A 12,961-nucleotide genomic window follows, 5' to 3' on the forward strand; every position below is an offset into this window, starting at 1 on the left:
TCTCTGAAAAGAATACATTTTCCAGTATAGCACGCATGCAATACTCTTTTACAGGTGCAGTTGACAGAGCCGCTAATTTGTACGAAGTGTGTTTGTCATCGTGCTTTTTTGGTGTTAAGAGCTATGGGCGATTATTTTCACCTCCACGGGGCATGTCCTTAAACATCAGCCTGCCCCTTTAAAACGCTATTTTCAACAATAAACAAGCTAATTTTGCCAAGATATCTTCAGAGATGACAGTCAAGATGTTATAGAATAAAGATTTAATGAAATCTAATTATGACAAAAAAGCTGTCATTCAAACGGTTTTTGATGTTCTTGAAGACGTCCCAGCGCGACATTCCACAGATTTTCCCAGTTGCATCATATGTATTTTTATGTTTATTGTCATATTTAGTTTACAATTACTATGCCCCTCCAGATCTGACCAACCCAATTTAACAACATAAGCTGATCTCATTTTATCAGTTAGATTTGAGACTGTCAGTTTAAAGTTTTTTGGAAACCGGAATGAATTCAACAATGCAGCTGTAGCTATATTACTGACTACCCTTCACGATTTAATGTATACAAATTTTTATATGCTAGCACATTTATTTTTCAAAAAGAACTTCAACAACTACAAGAGAAAAATGTTGGTCAGTGAGTGAAGCTTACCGTATGCATTGGTGACATTAAAAGTTGTGTTTGCAGCTTTAACTGCTGATGCAACTGCAGTATCATTGGTCGGGCTACTGAACTGTACAACTATTTCTGCACCGATTGATCCACGACTACAAAAATGAGACAAATCCTGCCATTAGTAGTGTTTACAAATGGAAAAATCCATATATTTCAGAAGTGAAAATTTTCTTTGAAGAAAAAAGATAAAAAATTAGACACTTACAAGAATCGAATCACTATCAGTTGACGGAAAAATTTTAATTTATCTTTCAAGGGTGGCTCAAACTGAAAAAAGCAGAAAACATTTAGTTATCAATTGTTAATTTTACCATAGACACACGTTATATAGAACAAAACAGCACGGAATGAAAGAATTGAAAGTCATCTCTTGATAAAGAACATGATATAACACCAACTATCAGGAGCACATTTCTGTGTATTTACATTTTACATCTATGTATTTTATCCAAAAGGACTTACATTGGATTATACTATATATTTGTAAGTGCGATCCCCGGGATCGATCCCTTGCCAGAAAAAAACAATGGAACCCACTTGTATGTTCTAGTTTACATTACTTTTTACTGTATCTTTTTTTATAATAAATTATAACTTTTCCTTAAAAAGTGATTGCAAACCAACATACCTCTTTTTTAATTTTCTGTGCTCTATCTTTGAAGACAGCTGAAGATGAGTTTGAGAGTTCATCAACAAAAGTTTCAGGTGTAATCATTATAACACTGACGTTATATAATGTTGGTGGAACTGTTGTTTTAGCTGGGCTTGTTGTTGTTGTAGGTTGCATTTTTGAGAAAGTGGTAGTTGCTGTTGTGGATACAGTTGCTATTGATGATACAACTGTGGTAGTAGATTTTGATGGAGCTGTTGTTGTGGGATCAGATTTACTTGTTGTGGGTGAGCTTGTGGTTGTAGTTGGGGCTAAAGTTGTTGTTGTGGGTGAGCTTGTGGTTGTAGTTGGAGCTGAACTTGTTGTTGTGGGTGAGCTTGTAGTTGTAGTTGGAGCTAAAGTTGTTGTTGTGGGTGAGCTTGTGGTTGTAGTTGGAGCTGAAGTTGTTGTTGTGGGTGACCTTGTGGTTGTAGTTGGAGCTGAACTTGTTGTTGTGGGTGAGCTTGTGGTTGTAGTTGGGGCTGAACTTGTTGTTGTGGGTGAGCTTGTGGATGTAGTTGGAGCTGAACTTGTTGTTGTGGGTGACCTTGTGGTTGTAGTTGGAGCTGAACTTGTTGTTGTGGGTGACCTTGTGGTTGTAGTTGGAGCTGAACTTGTTGTTGTGGGTGAGCTTGTGGTTGTAGTTGGAGCTGAACTTGTTGTTGTGGGTGAGCTTGTGGATGTAGTGGGAGCTGAAGTTGTTGTTGTGGGTGAGCTTGTGGTTGTAGTGGGAGCTGAACTTGTTGTTGTGGGTGAGCTTGTGGTTGTAGTTGGAGCTGAACTTGTTGTTGTGGGTGAGCTTGTGGTTGTAGTGGGAGCTGAACTTGTTGTTGTGGATGTGCTTGTGGTTGTAGTTGGAGTAAGACTTGTTGTTGTGGGTGAGCTTGTGGTTGTAGTGGGAGCTGAACTTCTTGTTGTGGGTGAGCTTGTGGTTGTAGTGGGAGCTGAACTTCTTGTTGCGGGTGAGCTTGTGGTTGTAGTTGGAGTTGAACTTATTGTTGTGAGTGAGTTTGTTATTGGAGCTGACCTTGTTGTTGTGAGTAAGCTTGTGGTTGTAGTTGGAGCTGAACTTGTTGTTGTGGGTGAGCTTGTGGTTGTAGTGGGAGCTGAACTTGTTGTTGTGGTTGAGCTTGTGGTTGAAGTGGGAGCTGAACTTTGTGTTGTGGGTGAGATCGTGGTTGTAGTTGGAGTTGAACTTGTTGTTGTGGGTGAGCTTGTGATTGTAGTTGGAGCTAAACTTGTTGTTGTGGGTGAGCTTGTGGTTGAAGTGGGAGCTGAGCTTGTCGTTGTGGGTGAGCTTGTGGTTGTAGTGGGAGCTGAACTTGTTATTGTGAGTGAGCTTGTTGTCGGAGCTGACCTTGTTGTTGTGGGTAAGCTTGTGGTTGTAGTTGGAGTTGAACTTGTTGTTGTGGGTGAGCTTGTGGTTGTAGTTGGAGCTGAACTTTGTGTTGTGGGTGAGATCGTGGTTGTAGTTGGAGTTGAACTTGTTGTTGTGGGTGAGCTTGTGGTTGTAGTTGGAGCAAGACTTGTTGTGGGTGAGCTTGTGGTTGTAGTTGGAGCTGAACTTGTTGTTGTGGGTGAGCTTGTGGTTGTAGTGGGAGCTGAACTTGTTGTTGTGGGTGAGATTGTGGTTGTAGTTGGAGCAAGACTTGTTGTGGGTGAGCTTGTGGTTGTAGTTGGAGCTGAAGTTGTTGTTGTGGGTGAGCTTGTGGTTGTAGTTGGAGCTGAAGTTGTTGTTGTGGGTGAGCTCGTGGTTGTAGTTGGAGCTGAACTTGTTGTTGTGGGTGAGCGTGTGGTTGTAGTTGGAGCTGAACTTGTTGTTGTGGGTGAGCTTGTGGTTGTAGTTGGAGCTGAAGTTGTTGTCGTGGGTGAGCTCGTGGTTGTAGTTGGAGCTGAAGTTGTTGTTGTGGGTGAGCTTGTGGTTGTAGTGGGAGCTGAACTTGTTTTTGTGGGTGAGCTTGTGGTTATAGTTGGAGCCAAACTTGTTGTTGTGGGTGAGCTTGTGGTTGTAGTTGGAGCTGAACTTGTTGTTGTGGGTGAGCTTGTGGTTGTAGTTGGAGCTAAACTTGTTGTTGTGGGTGAGCTTGTGGTTGTAGTTGGAGCTGAACCTGTTGTTGTGGGTGAGCTTGTGGTTGTAGTTGGAGCTGAACTTGTTGTTGTGGGTGAGCTTGTGGTTGTAGTTGGAGCTGAACTTGTTGTTGATGATGAGCTAGTGGTTGTAGTTGGAGCTGAACTTGTTGTTGTGGATGAGATTGTGGTTGTAGTGGGAGCTGAACTTGTTGTTGTGGGTGAGCTTGTGGTTGTAGTGGGAGCTGAACTTCTTGTTGTGGGTGAGCTTGTGGTTGTAGTGGGAGCTGAACTTGTTGTTGTGGGTGAGCTTGTGGTTGTAGTTGGTGCTGAACTTTGTGTTGTGGGTGAGATTGTGGTTTTTGGAGCTGAACTTGTTGTTGTGGGTGAGCTTGTGGTTGTAGTTGGAGCTGAACTTGTTGTTGTGGGTGAGCTCGTGGTTTTAGTTGGAGCTGAACTTGTTGTCGTGGGTGAAATCGTGGTTGTAGTTGGAGCTGAACTTGTTGTTGTGGGTGAGATTGTGGTTTTTGGAGCTGAACTTGTTGTTGTGGGTGAGCTTGTGGTTGTAGTTGGAGCTGAACTTGTTGTTGTGGGTGAGCTCGTGGTTTTAGTTGGAGCTGAACTTGTTGTCGTGGGTGAAATCGTGGTTGTAGTTGGAGCTGAACTTGTTGTTGTGGGTGAGCTCGTGGTTGTAGTTGGAGCCGAACTTGTTGTTGTGGGTGAGCTTGTGGTTGTAGTGGGAGCTGAACTTGTTGTTGTGGGTAAACTTGTGGTTGTAGTTGGAGCTGAACTTGTTGTTGTGGGTGAGCTTGTGGTTGTAGTTGGTGCTGAACTTTGTGTTGTGGGTGAGATTGTGGTTGTTGGAGCTGAACTTGTTGTTGTGGGTGAGCTTGTGGTTGTAGTTGGAGCTGAACTTGTTGTTGTGGGTGAGCTCGTGGTTTTAGTTGGAGCTGAACTTGTTGTCGTGGGTGAAATCGTGGTTGTAGTTGGACCTGAACTTGTTGTTGTGGGTGAGCTCGTGGTTGTAGTTGGAGCTGAACTTGTTGTTGTGGGTGAGCTCGTGGTTGTAGTTGGAGCTGAACTTGTTGTCGTTGGTGAGCTCGTGGTTGTAGTTGGAGCTGAACTTGTTGTTGTGGGTGAGCTTGTGGTTGTAGTTGGAGCTGAAGTTGTTGTTGTGGGTGAGCTTGTGGTTGTAGTTGGATCTGAACTTGTTGTGGTGGGTAAGCTTGTGGTTGTAGTTGGAGCAAGACTTGTTGTTGTGGGTGAGCTTGTGGTTGTAGGTGGAGCAAGACTTGTTGTGGGTGAGCTTGTGGTTGTAGTTGGAGCCGAACTTGTTGTTGTGGGTGAGTTTGTGGTTGTAGTTGGAGCTGAACTTCTTGTTGCGGGTGAGCTCGTGGTTGTAGTTGGAGCTGAAGTTGTTGTTGTGGGTGAGCTCGTGGTTGTAGTTGGAGCTGAACTTGTTGTTGTGGGTGAGCTCGTGGTTGTAGTTGGAGCTGAACTTGTTGTCGTTGGTGAGCTCGTGGTTGTAGTTGGAGCTGAAGTTGTTGTTGTGGGTGAGCTTGTGGTTGTAGGTGGAGCAAGACTTGTTGTGGGTGAGCTTGTGGTTGTAGTCGGAGCCGAACTTGTTGTTGTGGGTGAGTTTGTGGTTGTAGTTGGAGCTGAAGTTGTTGTTGTGGGTGAGCTTGTGGTTGTAGTTGGAGCTGAAGTTGTTGTTGTGGGTGAGCTCGTGGTTGTAGTTGGAGCTGAAGTTGTTGTTGTGGGTGAGCTCGTGGTTGTAGTTGCAGCTGAAGTTGTTGTTGTGGGTGAGTTCGTGGTTGTAGTTGGAGCTGATGTTGTTGTTGTGGGTGAGCTCATGGTTGTAGTTGGAGCTGAAGTTGTTGTTGTGGGTGAGTTCGTGGTTGTAGTTGGGGCTGAAGTTGTTGTGGGTGAGCTCGTGGTTGTAGTTGGAGCTGAAGTTGTTGTTGTGGGTGAGTTCGTGGTTGTAGTGGGAGCTGAAGTTGTTGTTGTGGGAGAGCTCGTGGTTGTAGTTGGAGCTGAACTTGTTGTTGTGGGAGAGCTCGTGGTTGTAGTTGGAGCTGAACTTGTTGTTGTGGGTGAGCTTGTGGTTGTAGTTGGAGCTGAAGTTGTTGTTGTGGGTGAGTTCGTGGTTGTAGTGGGAGCTGAAGTTGTTGTTGTGGGAGAGCTCGTGGTTGTAGTTGGAGCTGAACTTGTTGTTGTGGGTGAGCTCGTGGTTGTAGTTGGAGCTGAAGTTGTTGTTGTGGGTGAGCTTGTGGATGTAGTGGGAGCTGAAGTTGTTGTTGTGGGAGAGCTCGTGGTTGTAGTTGGAGCTGAACTTGTTGTTGTGGGTGAGCTTGTGGTTGTAGTTGGAGCTGAACTTGTTGTTGTGGGTGAGCTTGTGGTTGTAGTTGGAGCTGAAGTTGTTGTTGTGGGTGAGCTCGTGGTTGTAGTTGGAGCTGAAGTTGTTGTTGTGGGTGAGCTTGTGGTTGTAGTGGGAGCTGAAGTTGTTGTTGTGGGTGAGCTTGTGGTTGTAGTTGGAGCTGAACTTGTTGTTGTGGGTGAGCTTGTGGTTGTAGTTGGAGCTGAAGTTGTTGTTGTGGGTGAGTTCGTGGTTGTAGTTGGAGCTGAAGTTGTTGTTGTGGGTGAGCTTGTGGTTGTAGTTGGAGCTGAAGTTGTTGTTGTGGGTGAGTTCGTGGTTGTAGTTGGAGCTGAAGTTGTTGTTGTGGGTGAGCTCGTGGTTGTAGTTGGAGCTGAAGTTGTTGTTGTGGGTGAGTTCGTGGTTGTAGTTGGAGCTGATGTTGTTGTTGTGGGTGAGCTCATGGTTGTAGTTGGAGCTGAAGTTGTTGTTGTGGGTGAGTTCGTGGTTGTAGTTGGGGCTGAAGTTGTTGTGGGTGAGCTCGTGGTTGTAGTTGGAGCTGAAGTTGTTGTTGTGGGTGAGTTCGTGGTTGTAGTGGGAGCTGAAGTTGTTGTTGTGGGAGAGCTCGTGGTTGTAGTTGGAGCTGAACTTGTTGTTGTGGGTGAGCTTGTGCTTGTAGTTGGGGCTGAAGTTGTTGTGGGTGAGCTCGTGGTTGTAGTTGGAGCTGAAGTTGTTGTTGTGGGTGAGCTTGTGGATGTAGTGGGAGCTGAAGTTGTTGTTGTGGGAGAGCTCGTGGTTGTAGTTGGAGCTGAACTTGTTGTTGTGGGTGAGCTTGTGGTTGTAGTTGGAGCTGAACTTGTTGTTGTGGGTGAGCTTGTGGTTGTAGTTGGAGCTGAACTTGTTGTTGTGGGTGAGCTCGTGGTTGTACTTGGAGCTGAAGTTGTTGTTGTGGGTGAGCTTGTGGTTGTAGTGGGAGCTGAAGTTGTTGTTGTGGGTGAGCTTGTGGTTGTAGTTGGAGCTGAACTTGTTGTTGTGGGTGAGCTTGTGGTTGTAGTTGGAGCTGAACTTGTTGTTGTGGGTGAGCTCGTGGTTGTAGTTGGAGCAAGACTTGTTGTTGTGGGTGAGCTTGTGGTTGTGGTTGGAGCTGAACTTGTTGTTGTGGGTGAGCTTGTGGTTGTAGTTGGAGCTGAACTTGATGTCGTGGGTGAGCTTGTGGATGTAGTGGGAGCTGAAGTTGTTGTTGTGGGAGAGCTCGTGGTTGTAGTTGGAGCTGAACTTGTTGTTGTGGGTGAGCTTGTGGTTGTAGTTGGAGCTGAACTTGTTGTTGTGGGTGAGCTTGTGGTTGTAGTTGGAGCTGAACTTGTTGTTGTGGGTGAGCTCGTGGTTGTAGTTGGAGCTGAAGTTGTTGTTGTGGGTGAGCTTGTGGTTGTAGTTGGAGCTGAACTTGTTGTTGTGGGTGAGCTTGTGGTTGTAGTTGGAGCTGAACTTGTTGTTGTGGGTGAGCTCGTGGTTGTAGTTGGAGCAAGACTTGTTGTTGTGGGTGAGCTTGTGGTTGTGGTTGGAGCTGAACTTGTTGTTGTGGGTGAGCTCGTGGTTGTAGTTGGAGCTGAACTTGATGTCGTGGGTGAGCTCGTGGTTGTAGTTGGAGCTGAAGTTGTTGTTGTGGGTGAGCTCGCGGTTGTAGTTGGAGCTGAACTTGTTGTTGTGGGTGAGCTCGCGGTTGTAGATGGAGCTGAACTTGTTGTTGTGGGTGAGCTTGTGGTTGTTGGAGCTGAACTTGTTGTTGTGGGTGAGCTTGTGATTGTAGTTGGAGCTGAACTTGTTGTTGTGGGTGAGCTTGTGGTTGTTGGAGCTGAAGTTGTTGTTGTGGGTGAGCTTGTGGTTGTAGTTGGAGCTGAACTTGTTGTTGTGGGTGAGCTTGTGGTTGTAGTTGGAGCTGAAGTTGTTGTTGTGGGTGAGCTCGCGGTTGTAGTTGGAGCTGAACTTGTTGTTGTGGGTGAGCTCGTGGTTGTAGTTGGAGCTGAACTTGTTGTTGTGGGTGAGCTCGTGGTTGTAGTTGGAGCTGAACTTGTTGTCGTTGGTGAGCTCGTGGTTGTAGTTGGAGCTGAACTTGTTGTTGTGGGAGAGCTCGTGGTTGTAGTTGGAGCTGAACTTGTTGTTGTGGGTGAGCTTGTGGTTGCAGTTGGAGCTGAACTTGTTGTTGTGGGAGAGCTCGTGGTTGTAGTTGGAGCAAGACTTGTTGTTGTGGGTGAGCTTGTGGTTGTAGTTGGAGCTGAACTTGTTGTTGTGGGTGAGCTTGTGGTTGTGGTTGGAGCTGAACTTGTTGTTGTGGGTGAGCTTGTGGTTGTGGTTGGAGCTGAACTTGTTGTTGTGGGTGAGCTCGTGGTTGTAGTTGGAGCTGAACTTGATGTCGTGGGTGAGCTCGTGGTTGTAGTTGGAGCTGAACTTGTTGTTGTGGGAGAGCTCGTGGTTGTAGTTGGAGCAAGACTTGTTGTTGTGGGTGAGCTTGTGGTTGTGGTTGGAGCTGAACTTGTTGTTGTGGGTGAGCTCGTGGTTGTAGTTGGAGCTGAAGTTGTTGTTGTGGGTGAGCTCGCGGTTGTAGTTGGAGCTGAACTTGTTGTTGTGGGTGAGCTCGCGGTTGTAGATGGAGCTGAACTTGTTGTTGTGGGTGAGCTTGTGGTTGTAGATGGAGCTGAACTTGTTGTTGTGGGTGAGCTTGTGGTTGTAGTTGGAGCTGAACTTGTTGTTGTGGGTGAGCTTGTGGTTGTTGGAGCTGAACTTGTTGTTGTGGGTGAGCTTGTGATTGTAGTTGGAGCTGAACTTGTTGTTGTGGGTGAGCTTGTGGTTGTTGGAGCTGAAGTTGTTGTTGTGGGTGAGCTTGTGGTTGTAGTTGGAGCTGAAGTTGTTGTTGTGGGTGAGCTCGCGGTTGTAGTTGGAGCTGAACTTGTTGTTGTGGGTGAGCTCGTGGTTGTAGTTGGAGCTGAACTTGTTGTTGTGGGTGAGCTCGTGGTTGTAGTTGGAGCTGAACTTGTTGTCGTTGGTGAGCTCGTGGTTGTAGTTGGAGCTGAACTTGTTGTTGTGGGTGAGCTTGTGGTTGTAGTTGGAGCTGAAGTTGTTGTTGTGGGTGAGCTTGTGGTTGTAGTTGGATCTGAACTTGTTGTGGTGGGTAAGCTTGTGGTTGTAGTTGGAGCAAGACTTGTTGTTGTGGGTGAGCTTGTGGTTGTAGGTGGAGCAAGACTTGTTGTGGGTGAGCTTGTGGTTGTAGTTGGAGCCGAACTTGTTGTTGTGGGTGAGTTTGTGGTTGTAGTTGGAGCTGAACTTCTTGTTGTGGGTGAGCTCGTGGTTGTAGTTGGAGCTGAACTTGTTGTTGTGGGTGAGCTCGTGGTTGTAGTTGGAGCTGAAGTTGTTGTTGTGGGTAAGCTTGTGGTTGTAGTTGGAGCAAGACTTGTTGTTGTGGGTGAGCTTGTGGTTGTAGGTGGAGCAAGACTTGTTGTGGGTGAGCTTGTGGTTGTAGTCGGAGCCGAACTTGTTGTTGTGGGTGAGTTTGTGGTTGTAGTTGGAGCTGAAGTTGTTGTTGTGGGTGAGCTTGTGGTTGTAGTTGGAGCTGAAGTTGTTGTTGTGGGTGAGCTCGTGGTTGTAGTTGGAGCTGAAGTTGTTGTTGTGGGTGAGCTCGTGGTTGTAGTTGGAGCTGAAGTTGTTGTTGTGGGTGAGTTCGTGGTTGTAGTTGGAGCTGATGTTGTTGTTGTGGGTGAGCTCGTGGTTGTAGTTGGAGCTGAAGTTGTTGTTGTGGGTGAGTTCGTGGTTGTAGTTGGAGCTGAAGTTGTTGTTGTGGGTGAGTTCGTGGTTGTAGTGGGAGCTGAAGTTGTTGTTGTGGGAGAGCTCGTGGTTGTAGTTGGAGCTGAAGTTGTTGTTGTGGGTGAGCTCGTGGTTGTAGTTGGAGCTGAAGTTGTTGTTGTGGGTGAGTTCGTGGTTGTAGTGGGAGCTGAAGTTGTTGTTGTGGGAGAGCTCGTGGTTGTAGTTGGAGCTGAACTTGTTGTTGTGGGTGAGCTTGTGCTTGTAGTTGGGGCTGAAGTTGTTGTGGGTGAGCTCGTGGTTGTAGTTGGAGCTGAAGTTGTTGTTGTGGGTGAGCTTGTGGATGTAGTGGGAGCTGAAGTTGTTGTTGTGGGAGAGCTCGTGGTTGTAGTTGGAGCTGAAGTTGTTGTTGTGGGTGAGCTTGTGGATGTAGTGGGAGCTGAAGTTGTTGTTGTGGGTGAGCTTGTGGTTGTTGGAGCTGAAGTTGTTGTTGTGGGAGAGCTCGTGGTTGTAGTTGGAGCTGAACTTGTTGTTGTGGGTGAGCTTGTGGTTGTAGTTGGAGCTGAAGTTGTTGTTGTGGGTGAGCTCGTGGTTGTAGTTGGGGCTGAAGTTGTTGTGGGTGAGCTCGTGGTTGTAGTTGGAGCTGAAGTTGTTGTTGTGGGTGAGTTCGTGGTTGTAGTTGGGGCTGAAGTTGTTGTTCTGGGTGAGCTTGTGGATGTAGTGGGAGCTGAAGTTGTTGTTGTGGGAGAGCTCGTGGTTGTAGTTGGAGCTGAACTTGTTGTTGTGGGTGAGCTTGTGGTTGTAGTTGGAGCTGAACTTGTTGTTGTGGGTGAGCTTGTGGTTGTAGTTGGAGCTGAACTTGTTGTTGTGGGTGAGCTTGTGGTTGTAGTTGTAGCTGAAGTTGTTGTTGTGGGTGAGCTTGTGGTTGTAGTGGGAGCTGAAGTTGTTGTTGTGGGTGAGCTTGTGGTTGTAGTTGGAGCTGAACTTGTTGTTGTGGGTGATCTTGTGGTTGTAGTTGGAGCTGAACTTGTTGTTGTGGGTGAGTTTGTGGTTGTAGTTGGAGCTGAAGTTGTTGTTGTGGGTGAGTTTGTGGTTGTAGTTGTAGTTGGAGCTGAACTTGTTGTTGTGGGTGAGCTCGTGGTTGTAGTTGGAGCTGAAGTTGTTGTTGTGGGTGAGCTCGTGGTTGTAGTTGGGGTTGAAGTTGTTGTGGGTGAGCTCGTGGTTGTAGTTGGAGCTGAAGTTGTTGTTGTGGGTGAGTTCGTGGTTGTAGTGGGAGCTGAAGTTGTTGTTGTGGGAGAGCTCGTGGTTGTAGTTGGAGCTGAACTTGTTGTTGTGGGTGAGCTTGTGCTTGTAGTTGGGTCTGAAGTTGTTGTGGGTGAGCTCGTGGTTGTAGTTGGAGCTGAAGTTGTTGTTGTGGGTGAGCTCGTGGTTGTAGTTGGAGCTGAAGTTGTTGTTGTGGGTGAGCTTGTGGATGTAGTGGGAGCTGAAGTTGTTGTTGTGGGAGAGCTCGTGGTTGTAGTTGGAGCTGAAGTTGTTGTTGTGGGTGAGCTTGTGGATGTAGTGGGAGCTGAAGTTGTTGTTGTGGGTGAGCTTGTGGTTGTTGGAGCTGAAGTTGTTGTTGTGGGAGAGCTCGTGGTTGTAGTTGGAGCTGAACTTGTTGTTGTGGGTGAGCTTGTGGTTGTAGTTGGAGCTGAAGTTGTTGTTGTGGGTGAGCTCGTGGTTGTAGTTGGGGCTGAAGTTGTTGTGGGTGAGCTCGTGGTTGTAGTTGGAGCTGAAGTTGTTGTTGTGGGTGAGTTCGTGGTTGTAGTTGGGGCTGAAGTTGTTGTTCTGGGTGAGCTTGTGGATGTAGTGGGAGCTGAAGTTGTTGTTGTGGGAGAGCTCGTGGTTATAGTTGGAGCTGAACTTGTTGTTGTGGGTGAGCTTGTGGTTGTAGTTGGAGCTGAACTTGTTGTTGTGGGTGAGCTTGTGGTTGTAGTTGTAGCTGAAGTTGTTGTTGTGGGTGAGCTTGTGGTTGTAGTGGGAGCTGAAGTTGTTGTTGTGGGTGAGCTTGTGGTTGTAGTTTGAGCTGAACTTGTTGTTGTGGGTGAGCTTGTGGTTGTAGTTGGAGCTGAACTTGTTGTTGTGGGTGAGTTTGTGGTTGTAGTTGGAGCTGAAGTTGTTGTTGTGGGTGAGTTTGTGGTTGTAGTTGTAGTTGGAGCTGAACTTGTTGTTGTGGGTGAGCTTGTGGTTGTAGTTGGAGCTGAAGTTGTTGTTGTGGGTGAGTTTGTGGTTGTAGTTGGAGCTGAACTTGTTGTTGTGGGTGAGCTCGTGGTTGTAGTTGGAGCTGAAGTTGTTGTTGTGGGTGAGCTTGTGGTTGTAGTTGGAGCTGAACTTGTTGTTGTGGGTGAGCTTGTGGTTGTAGTTGGAGCTGAACTTGTTGTTGTGGGTGAGCTTGTGGTTGTAGTTGGAGCTGAACTTGTTGTTGTGGGTGAGCTTGTGGTTGTAGTTGGAGCTGAACTTGTTGTTGTGGGTGAGCTTGTGGTTGTAGTTGGAGCTGAACTTGTTGTTGTGGGTGAGCTCGTGGTTGTAGTTGGAGCTGAAGTTGTTGTTGTGGGTGAGCTCGTGGTTGTAGTTGGAGCTGAAGTTGTTGTTGTTGGTGAGCTCGTGGTTGTAGTTGGACTTGAAATTGTTGTTGTGGTTGAGCTTGTTGCAGTTGTTGCTAATGCAGATGAGTTTGTACCATACTGCAAACTATTGAGTGCTGTATAAGATGAATAAAAAATAACAAAGAATCATTATATATCAAAATAGATTAAATAAAAATAATGTGAAATACAACAGAACAATACAAATTTGCAAATTTAAGAATTTGACTGACCTGCTAACAGAAACACTATTATGGTTCCTGGCTGGATCTTCATGATGTCCTACAAACACATGACATAGAACAAGTTCAGTTCTATGGACATCTTATTATTATTATTAGTTGGTTGTTCTGGAAGGCCTACTAGACTGTCTTGGTAACAGTTCTTCAAGTTATATATGCTATTTAGAAAGTTCATTCCATACATACATTCTATACAATTAAATTGACAGATCCTTATGTAAAAGATGACACAAGGAAGAAGCATTAAATTTCTCATTGTCAGCTGGAAATAGTTTTCGGGGGGCCCTTGTAAATTCGAAGCATCCCCCCAATGCCTGTTTCACATAAATTCTGTTTGCGGTGCGTATACAGTACGTATTGCATACCATATGCGGTGCCAAAAAGGTACGCGCTGGATGTGCTTTCACAGAGGGCGTTTAATATGCAGTGCCGATCCGTGTCTTGTTTGACCCTCAAATTCAAAAATTGTTACATAGTTTAATTTCCAGCAGAGAAGCCCCCTCCACCACACGTATTTTGACAAACTGTGTAGTGTCATGAAATTGGGTTGAGG

General features: G+C 46.2%; 1 protein-coding gene across 1 annotated transcript; it reads right to left on the reverse strand.

Annotated features, from left to right (window-relative positions):
• Positions 1 to 2,998: 2,998 nt before the first annotated feature.
• Positions 2,999 to 11,812, reverse strand: LOC130436428 (mucin-5AC-like; the record flags this gene model as incomplete). Its single annotated transcript, XM_056767103.1, has 8 exons — positions 2,999 to 3,264; positions 5,020 to 5,430; positions 5,941 to 6,144; positions 9,277 to 9,774; positions 10,402 to 10,479; positions 10,570 to 10,860; positions 11,488 to 11,565; positions 11,656 to 11,812. Coding segments are annotated over 8 exons (1,983 nt in total), but the record flags the coding sequence as incomplete, so codon positions are not given.
• Positions 11,813 to 12,961: the final 1,149 nt, after the last annotated feature.

This window comes from Triplophysa dalaica, chromosome 1 (genome assembly GCF_015846415.1).
Source record: "Triplophysa dalaica isolate WHDGS20190420 chromosome 1, ASM1584641v1, whole genome shotgun sequence".
Classification (NCBI taxonomy): domain Eukaryota; kingdom Metazoa; phylum Chordata; class Actinopteri; order Cypriniformes; family Nemacheilidae; genus Triplophysa; species Triplophysa dalaica.